Source organism: Meleagris gallopavo, chromosome 2 (genome assembly GCF_000146605.3).
Source record: "Meleagris gallopavo isolate NT-WF06-2002-E0010 breed Aviagen turkey brand Nicholas breeding stock chromosome 2, Turkey_5.1, whole genome shotgun sequence".
Lineage (NCBI taxonomy): Eukaryota > Metazoa > Chordata > Aves > Galliformes > Phasianidae > Meleagris > Meleagris gallopavo.
In genome coordinates, this window is record NC_015012.2 from 28,343,217 (window position 1) to 28,355,542 (window position 12,326).

At 37.3% G+C, this 12,326-nt stretch overlaps 2 protein-coding genes across 2 annotated transcripts in view; one reads left to right on the forward strand and one right to left on the reverse strand.

Annotated features, from left to right (window-relative positions):
* Nucleotides 1–56: 56 nt before the first annotated feature.
* On the forward strand, nucleotides 57–8,086 carry LOC100544434 (adenylosuccinate synthetase isozyme 2). The gene is made up of 5 exons (XM_010706843.3): nucleotides 57–234; nucleotides 1,067–1,191; nucleotides 1,513–1,610; nucleotides 6,327–6,476; nucleotides 7,222–8,086. The coding sequence occupies exons 1-5, from the start codon at nucleotides 142–144 to the stop codon at nucleotides 7,272–7,274; spliced, it is 519 nt and encodes a 172-aa protein (XP_010705145.2). The 5' UTR covers nucleotides 57–141; the 3' UTR covers nucleotides 7,275–8,086.
* Nucleotides 8,087–9,170: 1,084 nt separating this feature from the next.
* Nucleotides 9,171–12,326, reverse strand: part of C2H1orf100 (chromosome 2 C1orf100 homolog) — a 6,695-nt gene continuing 3,539 nt past the window's right edge. The window contains exons 2-4 of the mRNA XM_019613488.2: nucleotides 12,104–12,321; nucleotides 11,285–11,469; nucleotides 9,171–9,557 (exon numbers count right to left, since the gene is read on the reverse strand). Of these exons, the coding sequence (XP_019469033.1) occupies nucleotides 9,454–9,557; nucleotides 11,285–11,469; nucleotides 12,104–12,321 (507 nt within the window). The 3' untranslated portion in view covers nucleotides 9,171–9,453. The remainder of the gene's footprint in view (nucleotides 9,558–11,284; nucleotides 11,470–12,103; nucleotides 12,322–12,326) is intronic.

The following is a 12,326-nucleotide window of genomic DNA, read 5'->3' on the forward strand; positions in this document are numbered from 1 at the left end:
AACAAAAAACAAAACAACAACAACAACAACAAATGGTGTCTGTGATTTTTAAACTCAGGTTTGTTTTTTTTTTTAATAGGCACATATCCGTTTGTGACTTCATCAAACTGCACAGTTGGTGGAGTTTGCACAGGTCTGGGCATGCCACCACAGAATGTTGGGGAAGTGTATGGAGTTGTGAAAGCATATACAACTAGAGTTGGAATTGGTGCCTTTCCTACAGAACAAGATAATGTGAGCATTATTTTCCTTTTTCTTGACGTATTACTGAGTTAAATAACTCACCGTGTCTGTCTTACATTAAATCAGTATTGCTTCTAAAAAAGAAGACTGTGTTTAGATATCTCATTCTTCCAATTCCATTATTTATGTGTTTGTTCCTACTCGCTGTGTCATAATGACTAGAGTTCCTATGTTTGTTGTCACCAGTAAGTTAAGTGAGTTCCATGTTACTGTTTCTGGAATAATAATAGCCTTGATTGTAAGAAACTGTAATATAGTTCCGTTCATTTTCAGCAGAAAGTGTTTGGGCAATGAGCTGAGGTTTTTGAGAGGATAACAAAATTTCTTCACTCAGGGGATGGTGAGGCCCTGGCACTGCTGCCCAGAGAAGCTCTGGGTGCCCCATCCCTAAAGATGCTTAAGGCTGGGTTGGGTGGGGCTTTGGGCAGCCTGAGCTGGTGGGTGGCAGCCCTGCCCATGGATGGGGGTTGGAACCAGATGGTTTTTAAGGTCCCTTCCTATCTAAGATATTAAATGATTCTATCATTCTAAACTGCGTTTATGAGACTGCCAAATCTGATTGACAACTTATTAGATCTTTCTGTGGAATAGAGTGCTAGAGCAGGAGGAATTTTCAAGAGACTTGTTCAAAAAAAATGCTATCTGAACAGGGAGTAGGATTCTCTATTTCTGTTTTCATTCTCAGCTGACAACTTTGTGGAAAAATAGGGGAAAAGTTTTAAAGTAATTTATGGTATTATAAGATGGTGTTAAAATGTACGATGCAGATGTATGCTTCCTGCAGATGAAAAGAGACTCATGTAATAGTGCTACTCTTTGCTAGGAAATTGGAGAATTGCTGCAAATGCGGGGTAAAGAGTTTGGTGTTACCACTGGTAGAAAGAGAAGATGCGGCTGGCTGGACCTCGTGCAACTCCGATATGCCTACATGATTAATGGCTTTACTGCGTAAGTTGTTTTGACAGCTTTGCTGGCAACTTGACATAAAAATTGTTATATGTTACAGATTACTCTAAACCTATTTGCACTTTTCTTCTAGTGCTAGACCTAAGTGCACAATCAAAAGGCTGGTTTTTTTGTTGGTTTTTTTTTTTTAAGTTGCCAGGTAAATGAATGGAATAGTGTCACAGAGGCTGTTTTTCTGTGGAAAAAAATAGTAATAGCAGTGTGCTCAAAGTGCAGGAATCAGTTTTCTCTTGTGTTGTTAAAATGTGTTGAAAGTTGACAGGAGTTAAAAACATATTTAAACAGAGTAATGTTCCTTTATAGATTGGCTCTTACCAAATTGGATATCTTGGATGTATTTCCAGAAATCAAAGTTGGTGTTGCATACAAATTAGATGGTGAAGTCATACCTCATTTTCCAGGTAAGGCTACTTGTTGAACAGTTTTGGATATTGTTGAAGTGTAACCTGAAACTTAAATGCATTGGACTTTTACTTGTAAAATTTATGACAGGAATTTGTTACTTCAGCACTAAGCCTTCAAGGTCTTCTGAGATACACTCTGCACCATACCTGTACTGCAGTGTTATTTGCCTACTGGAAAGACCATCTAAAATGTCTGAAATTTAAATGTTATTTGCTTTAGCCCTTTCCTTTGAATCAGCCTGCATTTCCTTCAGGCTGCATGTGAAACTATTCATCCCCCTCTTCCAGCAGGACAAGACTATCTAGATGTGCAATGAAACAGATGAGGCTACTGTTCCAACTGAAAAGCCAGATAAAGTCAGGTCTTTTGTGTATATTATTTTTTAACAAGTCAGTATCCCTTAACTCGCAGAGCAACCAGTAAGTAACCAGGCACACCTGCACAATGGAAAAGGGGAAGGGAAGAGAGGTGCAAGGAGGAAATAAGCAGTTAGTTTTGGAGAAAACAAGACTATTTCAGTGCAGGAGCAGCATAGCATGTGGAAACTATAGTCCCTCTCTTAGGAGGACAGTGGTCAAAAATATATCTGGTTGCTAAAATTTTTAAAGTACTATTTTTAAGGTAACACATCTTTTTCAGTTTTTTTGGACAAATACTCCAGAAAAAGGAAGAACGTTGTTCAGTAGTAAGGATTGGGCTTTCTGATTTTCTGATGTTGTGTATACATACATTTTTGATCTAGTTGCCATCTTGGGGTTTGAGGCTGGTCAGAGATAATAAAATACAACTCAGAAAAGAGCTAGGTAGTTTACATATGTAATTATGTATAAAGACATAATCAATGATCTATCAGTAATCCTTGAAATTAGTACGTCTGGAGAAATTTGTAGTTCTGTTCTTCCGTGTGCTTGAGGGAGTTCTGTAATTGATTTGCACTCTGTAATCTTCAAACAAAAGTGCCAGCTAAAATATGAGTGCATATTGAGTAACACAATGTGTGATTTGTTCGGGAAGGTTAGTGGCCATTTTGTACTAAGCCAGTTTTCCCCATGTAAGACTCGAATATTGTTTCCTTGTTATCTTTTCCAAAAAATAAAGGAAACTTTTGTACTTGAAATAGCCTTTGAACATTACGGACAATGTGCATTGGAATTGAGGACTTCTCTGTAGGTACTCATCTATAGCCCTGTCATCTAACCTGAGGATTATTTGTGCTGAGAAGACATCCTTTGGCAGTCCATCGTTAAGGATGACTTAAGTAGATGACCGTGCTTCCCAGAATGAAGACTTAATTCAGTGATGTGTGTGTGTGTGTGTGTATATGTGTGTATATATATATATATACACTTTTTTTTTTCTATTCATTGTGTCTCAAATGGGATCAGAATCTTGTTAAGGCTCCTGAAGGCAGACTTTGTTCCCTGAATGTGCCTGTTTAACAGGAAGCTGACCTTTGGCCACTGCAGTACAATATGACTCATCTACCAAACAGTATTTTTATTCTTTTAATTGATTTAGCTGTTAAGATTTCAGTAGAAATGTAGTAAAAGCTGTTATCTTTGCTGCTGGCATGTCTTCCAGAATTGTCAGGAAGGAGTTTGAGCTGATCATCCCTTAAGCTGGAAGATGCTGTCTCTCACAGTGCCTCTGTGTTCCCCATCTCTCTCTCTCACTGCTATACTCTTCAATATTTGTGTTTTCTGAACCTATACTGCAGGTTTCTTGTAACACCAAGCCCTAGCTCTTTGTACGAAAGCAAACGGTAACTGTGCTCTCCTTTCATTTTACAAGCTCTTAGATATTTCTTAACTTGCTACTTCGATATTTTGAATTCAATGTAGAAAAGTTCTTATCTTGAAATTTTTCACTAGCAGGATATTTCTCTCTCTATACCTTCCCCATCTCATTTTCTTGGAGATGTTGATTCTTCATGTGAAATGACTGTCTCCAAATTAGAAGCAGGGTACTAATATCTCAGAAGAAAAAAAAGATGCTTATTACGTAGATTCTAGATTTTTCTAGCTGGATCTGAGAATTGTAGGAATCTTTTTTTACTTTTTCAGCTTAGATTTCTGTGGTCAATTCATCACTTGCTGTTAAGGAAAAACTAATTATGTCTTAGCAGTTTACATCTCATCATATCAGCTTGTAAGTGGCTCCTGGGGTGGATCTGGCCATTGTCTTCCTGCCAGTTCTGTTAGGTTCTGTGAGCTTAGGGAAGAAAGGTAGAAGTCCCTACCAGCTCTAGGATGGTCCAGATTAAAAGCAGTGTGAAAACCACAGTCTAGTCCTGCTAATGCTTCCTGTACAAGCTCAGATACCATTTAATTTCATCACAGATGCAACCTCTTGCTCAGAAGACTTGGAAAACACAGATTCTTAAACATTGGGAGAGTATTTTTAAGAAACTTTTATTTCATACTTGCTTTTTTTCTTGTGCTCTTGTCTTGAGCGTTTACTGGTGATTGCAGAGCCAGGACCCTGTGTTAGGTGCACTTTTGATCTGATCTGTGTGAGTGCATGTTCATTTTCTGGAAATGGCTGAAGGATCTTCTACGCTGAGGTCTTTTTACACTGATGCCAAGATCCCAAACATCAGCTATTCTTTCCCAGTTGGGAAGTAATATCACACCACACTTTCTTAAAATTCTAGTATCAGACTACCAGCTGTCACTGTATCTGTGCTCTCTGTTATCTAATCAGCTGTTAATAAGGAGTGTTCCAGAAAGCCTGAAAGATGACTGCGCTCAGGGAAGAACTAGAATCAGGGAAGAATCTAGATGGTTACTGCATCTGTTCCTACACTGAGCTAAGATAATGGTTCATTTTTACTGTGCATCTTTTACCACGCCTGCTGGAGCAACATGAGAGAATCACTAGGAGCACCAAGAAATTTATCCTTTTTCTTCCTTTCTTTTGAGGAAGTAAGAATTGAATTAAGAGTAATGGAAGAATGTAGGTGAGATTAAACTAATCAGTTCCAAGTGATTTCAGCCTTCACCTACCCATCTTAGTCAGAGAGGCTTCAAAGTAAAACTGAACTGCTTGTAGACTTTCAAGCTGGCACCTTATTCTGGACCATCTGCAATGCCTGGAGATGGTTGTGTGGTTTTACACTTCAAATATAGCTATTTTACAATTTACCAGGGCAGCAGACAGCAGCTTAGTTGTTACTGCTTGTGACATAAAGAAAAGTGCTTATCCTTGGCCTTTACAATCAGATGTCCTTAATGATCTTGCCTGCTTGTCAAGGCTAACTCAATTCCAATAGAAATTGTGCATTTTCTCACTATTGCAAGCTTTGAAGTCAATAGAGCATAGCATGCGTTCTTTGCCCTTACTCAAAAGGGCCTAGTCGTAGAGGCTTTACTTAAGACATCACTGCTTCTGAGCACTCACGTTCACCAGGACAAATTATTCAATAATTTGAGCCTGAGTTTGTTGGCTGCACGCACACTGAGGGGGAAGATTAGCTGTGAGTCTGTATTTGCACATTCGTTATGCCTTTTGCACCTACAACACCTTCCCAGTTGATTGACTGTCTTTGCAAGAGTGACTTGATTGGGTATCTGAGACATGGAGCCTAAGAAAAATTAATTACAAGGTCTTTGGTAGAATGCTGCCTTCTTTTAGGAAGGCTAGAATATTGGTACCCTCCATGTTTTACCAATGTGTCTTTGATATTGTCAGGTTTAACAGTTAGCCAGCTTTAAGGCTTTTGTTTTGCCTCAGAGTGTGATTTCAATGCTAATATTCAGAAAATTAATAGAATTATTCAGTTCCAGAATAACATGTTTTTCCAGGGCTTGAGATCACAGGATTCATAATTGATGGACATCATTGTAGCAAGGTATTAAGTGACTGACAAAATGGAATAGGGTCATCGGAAGAATAGGGTCATTTCTATTATTCCGAGAAGTAAGTGAAACAGTGGAATGTGTGACTCCACCTTCAGGTCTGCAGTGTTGAATAGATTGATTAAATTCTGTCCATTCACACTGCTGACTATCATGGTAGATACTGAAAGGTTCTTTGTACATCTTGTGCATACAGTGATACCAAGAATAGAACATTTCATGTCTGATCAAGATAACTGCTGAGGGCTCTGCTGTAGAGACAAGAGGACTGGTGATGTTGGATACCATGTTGGCAAACTACCTTCCTTCCAGTATTCTGTATCTAAGACCCTTAAGAACTGAACTAGACAAACTACTCTGTTGTAAAGTTTTGGGGCATGAGAATTATGTTCTGTATAAACAGGACATGTTTATTACTATATTTATTTAATAAAAAGTACACTCTTGTGCCATTTAAAATATGTACTTTAGCTGTACAGTACACACAAACTGGTACATCATTTTTGCTTTTACATCAACCAAATTCCTTCATGAGAGGAGAATTGAGTTTTAATATTTGTGTAGCAAAAAGAATCAACATTTTGAGGAAAACAGATTTCCTGAAAATTACGTTTTGCGGTTTAAACAAAATATATGTGACTGTTAGTACTAGAATTCCAAAAGTCTTAATTCTTGATAGTTGCTTGGATTTGCTTTCTTTGCTTATATTAACAAAAAGATGTGTTAGCACCTTTAGTGCTAGCATTGTACTTAGAGAAAATCTCTTCTTATGGGAAAAGAATAAGAAGCTTATATCGGCGTGTTTAGTGATAGAGAATGTATGAACTTTGTGGATGTATCTTGTTTGCTTTTCAGCCAACCATGAAGTCTTAAGTAAAGTAGAGGTAAAGTATGAGACACTCCCAGGATGGGATACAGACATATCAAATGCAAGGACATTCGATGAGTTGCCTGTAAATGCACAGAACTATGTTCGTTTTATAGAAATGGAATTAGGTGTTCCTGGTAAGTAAAGAAGACTTCTTTATTTCTCCCAGCTCCATGAAACTTACCTTTCATGTACTCTGCCTTAATGAACATTCACTATATAGAAAATTAAGTTGTAGTTAGTTACTCTGTTGTACCTGGTGATACTTGTAATTACTATTTCACTACTTTTTATTCATCTGTTTGTCGGATTGAAAATTTTCAGAAGTTACATAAGCATCCTTTCTTTGGCTTACACTGTAGTTCTCATTCAATTGACATTCTTAGAAGTTAAGCTTAAGTGTTTTTCCAATTGGTTTTATAGGGATATAGTCCTGTTGCTATAATGAAGTCAGGTGAAACCACTGGTGTACTAATGAGATACTAAATATGTGTGGCAGTAGGAGATCCTAAGCTAACAAACCACCTATTACTCTCAAGCTTTCTAATAAAGATGATCTGATTCTATCCAAAGCTGGGAACAGCAATGAGGCAAATCTTTGCTTTTCTAACAGTTTCTGTATTTTTTTTCTTATGATCTGGAAAATAGATTTATTTGTTACAGGAGCCTGAAGACCTTTCTTGCTTTTCCAAATTACCAGTGCATTCTTACTTCACAAAAAGTAGATGTAAATATAACTTCTTAACCTACTAATAGTATAATTTTTTTTGTAGCTATAGAACTAAAGATTGTAAGTACTTAAGAGCATAAGATTGTATCTTAAGCTGCAATCCAATCTTGCTTTGTATTCTTATAATAAAAGTTTACTTTTCTCTCCTGCAGTTAAATGGATTGGAGTAGGGAAGTCCAGGGAATCAATGATCCAGCTGTTTTAAAGATTTCAGATGCATGGAAGAAAGCACACTCCTCAAAAGACTGCTCATTCCTAAATGCATTAGTAGCCCGCAAAGCAAAGACGTTGGAAAGATAGATTTTTTTGCATGGAAAGAAATGCTAGAGTTGATATCCTTAAATCAATTGCTACTCCTGAAAGAGACTTTAACTTGAACCTGTATCTGTTCTTATTCAACTGCAAATTCCAGGACATCTGTTATTTGTTCAAGGTGCCATCAATTTTTTTTTTTCTTTTCCTAATATTAGTTCATAATGTAATTCCTGTCTGGAAATCTAAGGTATCGTTACTTCATGACTGTTTGTTATCCTCTCTCTGCTTTTGGCGGTGTTACTTCCCTGAAATTTTAGACAGTAAAAATAATGCAGTTTTGCACAGATAGTTTTACATCCTCATTATTTGTATTCCTTATGGCTGCTCTTGTGAGTGATTAAAGAGAGGGATTCTGATTTTGTAATGCTATAAATGCTGTCTAAATTATTGTGTGATCTGTTTTTTTAAAAAAAGGTGTGATGCCAAGTTTTTTTTTTAGCTGTATAGCACAGAAAACTGAACTCTTTGTAACTCACAGAGGACACTCAAGTGTTTACCAGAAAGTGTGCTCGGGAAGTTAGGAAATTGATATTGTAAAAAGTTCATTTGCAATTATTAAAGAACAGTTCTGATTTTTTGAGTTAAATGTTTTATAATGTTGTTTTTTTATTATTACTTTAAAATCCCTGCACTTACCTACTTCCAAAGCATGTATTTCAGCAAACTATTTCTCTAATTAAAAAGGGTTATTTTTGGTGAGAATTCTTAACGTTCTGATGCCCTTTTAGACTTTTTGTAATGTAACCAATAGAAGATCTTTGGAGAGCTAACAAAGCACAAACAATTTTGTAATTCTAAATTGAGATGCTTTAGAAATAACATTAAAAATATTCTGTGCATTTGTCTTCGATGTAGGGAAAATAGTAAGCATTTGCCTTATGACATAAACATATTTTATCTTACCAGTGTTGGAAAATGTTTCAGAGTAACTTTCATTTATAAGCATTGTGATATAATACAAAGAATCTGATTTCTTTTGGCAATAACCCAAACATTACATGTTTCCATTCCAGATTTCTGAGAGCGACTTGTTTCTGTGTGCTGTACAGTGTTACTCATGTGCTTCCTTTTCATTCCAAATAAAACTTATCTTCCTTCACAAAAAAAAAGAAGGAAAAAAAAAAAAACTTGTGTCAGGATAGGCAGGGGGTGGTTCAGTAGATTTTGGCTGTGAGACAAATGTAAGAAACCTTTAATATAAAATGAACTCTGTCCGATCTTCCACGTTATGGCTTAGAGAACCACATGCCTGAGATTGGATAGAAGGAGCATTTCCTCTTAAATCGCTGGCACGTGACAGGGCAGTTAGCAAGGTTTGTATTTTAGTGGTGTAACATGGAAAGAGGAGGTTGACATGGAATACTGAAAAAATGGCAAGTATTTCAAGAGGCCTTTGTATCAGCATTACTTGTAAAGATTATTCTCCTCAGGAGGAGAAAGCAAAACAACTTCATACTTTTTTTTTTTTCTTTTCTGACAGGAGGCCCTGTCTTCTCCTAGTTTTGTTCTCTTCCTCACAGTTCAGGAGAGAACCATCCTATTCCTCTCCTATCTAGGGCAAATCAAAAATAAAAATCTGTGATGAGAGAGAGCGGTATAACTGTTATACGTAATTTACAAAGCTTCTTCAGAAGGTGAAAAGCAGGCAAGGAAGTGAATTAGTCCTGTAAGTGAAAACTGTAAGTGAAAAATAAGTAATAATTAGAGTGTTCTTCTGTGTAGCTGTCATCAAAACTACCAGCCAGGGAATGGAGGAATCCTTGGTTTAAGGAGTAAAATAAGGGAATGCTTTACTTCTGCAGAGAGTAAATAAGGCTTACTGTATACCTTGTGGTAAGCAGAAACCTTAATGTTCAAGACCTTCAATTTTCTCACTGTCCTAACTACACTGTACAAACCATCCTTTTGTACAGATGTAGAATTCATATTCCTAGGTGAAACAGGGTTTCTAAGGACTATAACTGTAGCCTAAAATGATACGAAGTATTAGTGCAGTTAAAGAAACAACAATTGCTGTGAATGCAAGAGTAATTTATGCCCCTTTTCCAAGACTTTTTTCATTCTTCCACTCAAGTGTACACTTGGGAAACAGAAAACATCCTCTGAGCAGATACTCTATTCCAGGTCGTATATGGTACAGGAACTGTTGTTGGTGTGTGCTTATTTTCACAACCTGGAACAAAGAATTTTTCTCTTTAAATTATGGATGGTTAAAATTAGCTTCTGTAAAGCTTATTAGGTTGTCCCTAAATGCCAGTTTTGCACAAGCAAGCTTTGTTAGAGTGAATTCTTGGGTTGATGCACAGCTGCTTTCCTGGTCAAAAATGGTTATAGAATTGTTATAGCCTATTTAATTCCTGATGCTTTTTGTTGTTGTTATTGGGTGTTGGGGGTTTTTTTGTTTTTTTAATTGGTACTTTTCCTACCCCATCTTTCTTTTGTACATGTGGAGAAATGGGTCTTTTGGCCACACTGGAATGGGTGTCTTGTCCACCAGTCTGAATGTTGTGGAAACAAGAGGTGAAAGTTAGGAAGATTTTCAAGCATTTCATGTTTTGCTCTTGAAACTGTACTGCATTTGACTGCAGAAGCAGGGAGGAGAACAGCCTAAGACTATACTAACAGCAGTGTGCCTGTATGCTGCCAAGTTAAGTAGCTTTCAAAGGCTTTTATAGTTTCTTCTGGAGCCAAAATTACCATTCATGAAGTCAAGAGCTGCTTTAGCCTCCAAACAGATTGCCACAGTCATTGGCAAAAAGCTTTCAGTTGTCTGTCATAAGCTACATTATAAGCTGAAGAGAAAAAAAAGACAAAGCCACTGTACTTCTTGTACTTAAGATTTTTTTTCAATAACAAGTATACATTTCTCAGGCCCATTCCTATATACTACTTTCCTCTCTAAATTCTCTTCTGTTGCTCGTGTTCAGGAGAGACACAAATACCTGGTAGACCTGCTTAGGCTGATGACAGGTAAGGTATTCTGATCTCATGCCATTCTTGCCTATGCTGAAATATTGATGAGGTTGATAGTCCTGGGCCTGTGCTGTACTGCAGAGTTTAATAGCCCTCATGTCCCTGTATTTGGTTAGCCTGCTTTATTAACTTAATACGAGAGGAAGCAAGGGACACTTATGCTTAGCCTTTCCATTTGTATTATGCATGTAATTGGGTTTTGGCATGCAGCTAATGGACAAACCCTTCAGATAAAGAGATGGACAGATATGGTGATGTAATACATGACATCTGCTTTGTCTGTCATCATCCTGGAAACGATAACTTCATAACTTCCCTTTTGCTGTCATAGCAGACTCCTTTATAACAATATCTTTCAAAATATAAATTATCTTGCATCTTTAAATATCTTGCAATAAGTTCACATTCAAAGGTTTTTCATGCAATTTTTAAAATATTGAGTTAAATCCTAATCCTCTTCCTTGCCACTAAAGAACTCTTATTTAATAAATACAATTTGTTTGCACATTCTACTCTATTAATTTCTTCAGTGCTGAATCGATTAGCTCCTAAACCTGGGTGTGTATTCTTTATCTCTTTCTATATACATTGCTGTCACTATCTGCAGTGCATTCAGCTAACATTTTTAGATAAGTCTGCACATGTATCAGTAAATTGCCTTGTTCTCATCCGTTAGCTCCCTTCTGTCTGTTATAGAGGGAACTGGGATACTTGAGTGTTGATAGTGGAGAGAGAATGGCTTTGGAAGGCCAGTGGAGCTCACTTTAGGGGGGAGGAGGGGAGAAAAAAAAGTGAGGCACTGTTCACTGTGCTTTTTCAATGCAATTCAAGCTGGTTAACACTTGCAGCAGAGTGAACCTCCCTGGTTCATCTTTCATGCCTTTCTTGCCAAGAACTAGAGTGTGCAGTACAGCATGGGTTACTTACTTGTTTTGAGATAAGGCAAGTCAAATGCTGCTTTGTAGAAAGTTTGGTTGTACCAGTCAGCTGTGGGCTTTCTCACTATTTTTTGAAAACGAACATAATTCCTGAGAGCTGAATTGTCAAAGTCAGGTTGAAATGGAGCTTTGGCTTTATAGTTTACTGGAGCTGGTTGCAGTCTACTGAAAGGCCTAGGCAAAAAGAATGAATCTTTCTGTAATCTCATGCTGACGTATGGTATGTAAATACTATGATCCACTCAAAGAGTAGCCAGCAGTATAAATGTACTTTCTAATCTTCAGCTGAAATGAGCACTTGGTATGATGCACTGTAATCTAATAGATGCTAACAGCATGTGTGGTAAGACCTTAATAATTCAGTATTGTTCTGGTGGCTCCATCTGACTTGTAATCAGCATGATAAGAGTTGTGCTTCTTGCAGCTGAGCAACTAACTGGATTAGTTTAATATTATTAGGATTTTTTTTTTCTCAACTGAAATAGTATGCAGAATATTAAATAAAATGTAGACAAGTTTTTTAGTTGATGTGCTATTATACAAATTTTCTTGGAGGATTCTGTGCCGTCCACCCTCCCCCAGCAATTTTTGTCCTGGATTCTCGGTTACTTGATACATTCAGGACATGCATCAATTCTCTTATGGCCAAAAGCCTTGGATTTAATTTTGGTTTACTCTGCCTGGATTCTCTTTTAGTCCAGAGTCATAAAAAATCATTAGGAGTTGTTGTGATGTTGCTCAATATAGGCACAAGTAGGAAAGGTATTTTACAAAGTTCCTATAGGTTTCCTTGGACAAGTAAGCTTACCCTGGAGCTCCTCTGAGCACGTATGTCTGGTGGACCCGTCCCACTTGTCCAGGATACAATCCACGGACATCCTTTCCAGGGCGAACAACCAAGCTGATAAGCAACCAAGACAGTGATGGTATCAGCAGGAGGCAGAGAGCAGGATCCCAGATCCCATTTGCTCTGTGGAAAAGCAGGGTTTGTTCTGCTACTGAGCTTACTAGCAAATAAGGGAATGGCTTTT